This window comes from Calliphora vicina, chromosome 1 (assembly GCF_958450345.1).
Source record: "Calliphora vicina chromosome 1, idCalVici1.1, whole genome shotgun sequence".
NCBI lineage: Eukaryota > Metazoa > Arthropoda > Insecta > Diptera > Calliphoridae > Calliphora > Calliphora vicina.
In genome coordinates, this window is record NC_088780.1 from 167192738 (window position 1) to 167196032 (window position 3295).

Sequence of the window (3295 nt, forward strand, 5' to 3'; positions counted from 1 at the left end):
ATTTGAATCGATCCGTAAATAGCTGAGATATAAGCCAGGTACTTAGATTTTTTTCAAACGTTTTTTGCAATTAAAATAGTTTTACTTTGGTAAAGGGTATATTAGACTTGGCACGATCTTACTTGTTTCTAAATAAGGCACATAATCGCCATATCATTTTCAACAACTTAAACCAACAGCTATAACTAATTTTAAATTAAACTATTTTTTTACAAACTTCTTAATTAAAATTTATTCGCAAATTTTAAATGTCTGTTAAAAGCTTATTTTAATTACTTTTACATGAATAATGTATTTTTTTCTTTTCTGTGTCAAGTTATATTTATCACCAGTAAGATTTATTAGCCATTGATAAGCTTTTACTTACCCATGTCAGCTACAGTGGGAGCTATAAAGTTAATTAGTTTATTAGGTGATAACAGCAATCAATCAGTACACTCCCTTAATGGAAATTTAAACGTTTTTATACCCTTCACCATGAGTGACAGGGGTATATATGAGTTTGTCATTCCGTTTGTAATTTCTAAATTTTTTTTCATTTGCGACCCCACAAAGTATATATATTCTGGACCGTTATAGATAGCGAAGTGGATATAGCCATGTCCGTCTGTCTGTCTGTATGTTGAAATCAATTTTCAATATATCGAGAATTCTTCCGGCTCGGCTATTTAAAATCAACAAAATCGGTCCACAAATACCTGAGATATAAAGAAAAAACCGGGACAATCTCGATTTTTGGCCTATTTTTTTCAAAAAAAAAATTAGGAAAAAACTTTTTTAAAAAAATTAAAAAACAATTTGGAAAAAAAATTTAAAAACTATTTTGAAAAAAATTTAAACTTTGTTTACCTAAAAATATTAAAAAAAGATTTACTTTTAAAGTATAATTAGGTGAAGGGTATATAAAATTCGGCACAGCCGAATAAAACTCTCTTACTTGTTATTTTTTTTTGGTTTTTCTTGTTAACAAAACGCATTAATATTGCATTATTTGTTTGGTGTTTGCAACAAAAGCAAAATCGTAACACCAATTAGAATTCAATTTAAGGTTTATCTAGGTTCATTTAACATTTTATTAGGCAGATAATTAAATTAAACAATTAATTGCAAATACTTGCAAGTAAAAATGTTCTACAAACACTGTTTAAAAAAAGGTTCTTTTAAACGTATTTATTGCATAAGTGGTAGTACTTATTGGGTCCACTTAATATCTTAATTGTTAGATATTGCAAATATCTTTGTGCTGAAATATGAAATGCAATATGACTATATAAACCATGAAGTTCGAAATCGAATCATTCAATACATTTCGACAATTCAAACAAAGTGTATTTTAACTAAAGCAACAAATCAAATTAAACAACATGTGGGTTTTAAAAAAAGTCTTCCTTTTTGTATCCTTTGTAGCCTTGCATAAGGGTAAGTTTATTACGTTTTTTAAAAAAGAAAACTTTCAAAATATTTATCCTTTAATTTGTCTATTAGCAAACGCTTACGAACATAGTAGTCAAGCTTTGTGGTATGATGCTGATGACGAGTGCTCTCTTGATCGACAATCGCCCATTGAATTGAGTTCTTATGAGGCAAGTCCTTTAACTATTATAAAGACTGAGTGTAACTTTTTAATCTCTTGTTTTCACTAGGCTCTTGAAACTAATGACATTCCCTTACTCGTCTTTCACAATTACCAATCGACTTATATAACTCCAGCTGTATTAACAAATAATGGTCATTCTGCCGATTTACAAATACCCAAAAGCCATTTTGCTTCCATTACAGGTGGACCATTACATAATAGAATGTATATAACCGAGTCCTTGCATTTCCACTGGGGATCAGGCAATAACCATGGCGCCGAACATGTAGTTGACAGTCATCGTTACTCAATGGAAATGCACATTGTTCACCGCAATGCTAAATATCCAAATATTGCTGAAGCAACACAACATGCAGATGGTTTGGCCGTGTTGGGAGTATTTTATAATGTAGATGTAAGTATGCTTTCCAAAATAAAGGCTATATGTTTGATTTAATTTCACATTTGCTTTTAGACCTCACAAGATGATTTTGCTGGCTTAAATAAAATAGTTAATGCCCTGGACGCTATTAGAGTATACAACACTTCCACCAATGTGAACAACTTAAACTTATCGGAATTATTTGGTAATATTGATACTGAAGAGTTTTTCACCTATAAAGGATCTTTGACAACGCCACCCTGTTCTCGTGCCGTTACCTGGATTGTTTTCCCAGAACCCATACAAATTTCATCAAATCAAATTAACAAATTCCGTTCATTGTACGACAGCCATGGTGATCCGTTAGTAAATAATTATCGTTGCTTGCAAGCCAAGGGTCGCCGCCAGGTATATTTGCGTCGCAGTAATGAGGTATATGCAGAATTTGAACTATTTTGAAGATGAAAACTGAAATATCCTCCTCCCCCTTTTTATTAATCCTTACACAATAAATTTGTACTATCTATCTATATTTTAAAAATTGGAGAGTTTGTTTACAATCGATAAAGTGAGGTAGTACTGCACCAAATGGGACAACTATTTTAACACATGTTCCCAGCAAAAATTCTACTTACATAGTAAATCAGAAAGTAATATTGGAGTTAAATTACAACTACTACTCGCGATTTGAGAAAATTCAGCCGTCTAGCATTCAAATATACATACATTCACTCCAAGCATATGTAGCTCAAAAATATAAAAAATTGCATGGGAATCGAACCGGCATGCTTGATTGTTATACCCTACACCATCATAGTGGGGAGGGTATAATGCGTTTGTGCAGATGTTTGTAACGCCCAAAAATATTAGTCTAACACCCACCTTAAAGTATACCGATCGACTTAGAATCACTTTCTGAGTCGATTAAACGATGACCGTCGTCCGCCTGGTCGGCTGGCTGTCCATATAAACCTTGTGCGCAGAGTGCAGCTCGCAATTTTGAAGATATTTCGATCAAATTTGGTACATACTATTGAAACTGGCTGAAATCGGTCCATTATTTCACCTAGCATCCATACAAATGTCCTTCCGAAATTGGACTTTATCGGTCATAAATGTTTAATTTATATATGCATCTCCACAAAATTCATGTCACCAAATTTTGTTACGATCGGTCCATAATTAGTCATAGCTCCCATATTGACCCGCTTCCGAAAATCACTTTAACGATCATAAATCTCTTAAAAATGTTGGTATACACACAAAATTCAACATAGTTAACTTTAATATAGACATACATTGTGATCGCTTCATAATTGGTCATAGCTCAAAATATA

At 32.4% G+C, this 3295-nt stretch overlaps 1 protein-coding gene across 1 annotated transcript; it reads left to right on the plus strand.

The window, feature by feature from the left end:
• The first annotated feature begins 1310 nt into the window (after positions 1–1310).
• On the plus strand, positions 1311–2441 carry LOC135960449 (carbonic anhydrase 2-like). The gene is made up of 4 exons (XM_065511746.1): positions 1311–1419; positions 1486–1583; positions 1644–1991; positions 2052–2441. Exons 1-4 carry the CDS (start codon positions 1365–1367, stop codon positions 2415–2417), a joined length of 867 nt encoding a protein of 288 aa, XP_065367818.1. The 5' UTR covers positions 1311–1364; the 3' UTR covers positions 2418–2441.
• The last annotated feature ends 854 nt before the right edge of the window (positions 2442–3295 follow it).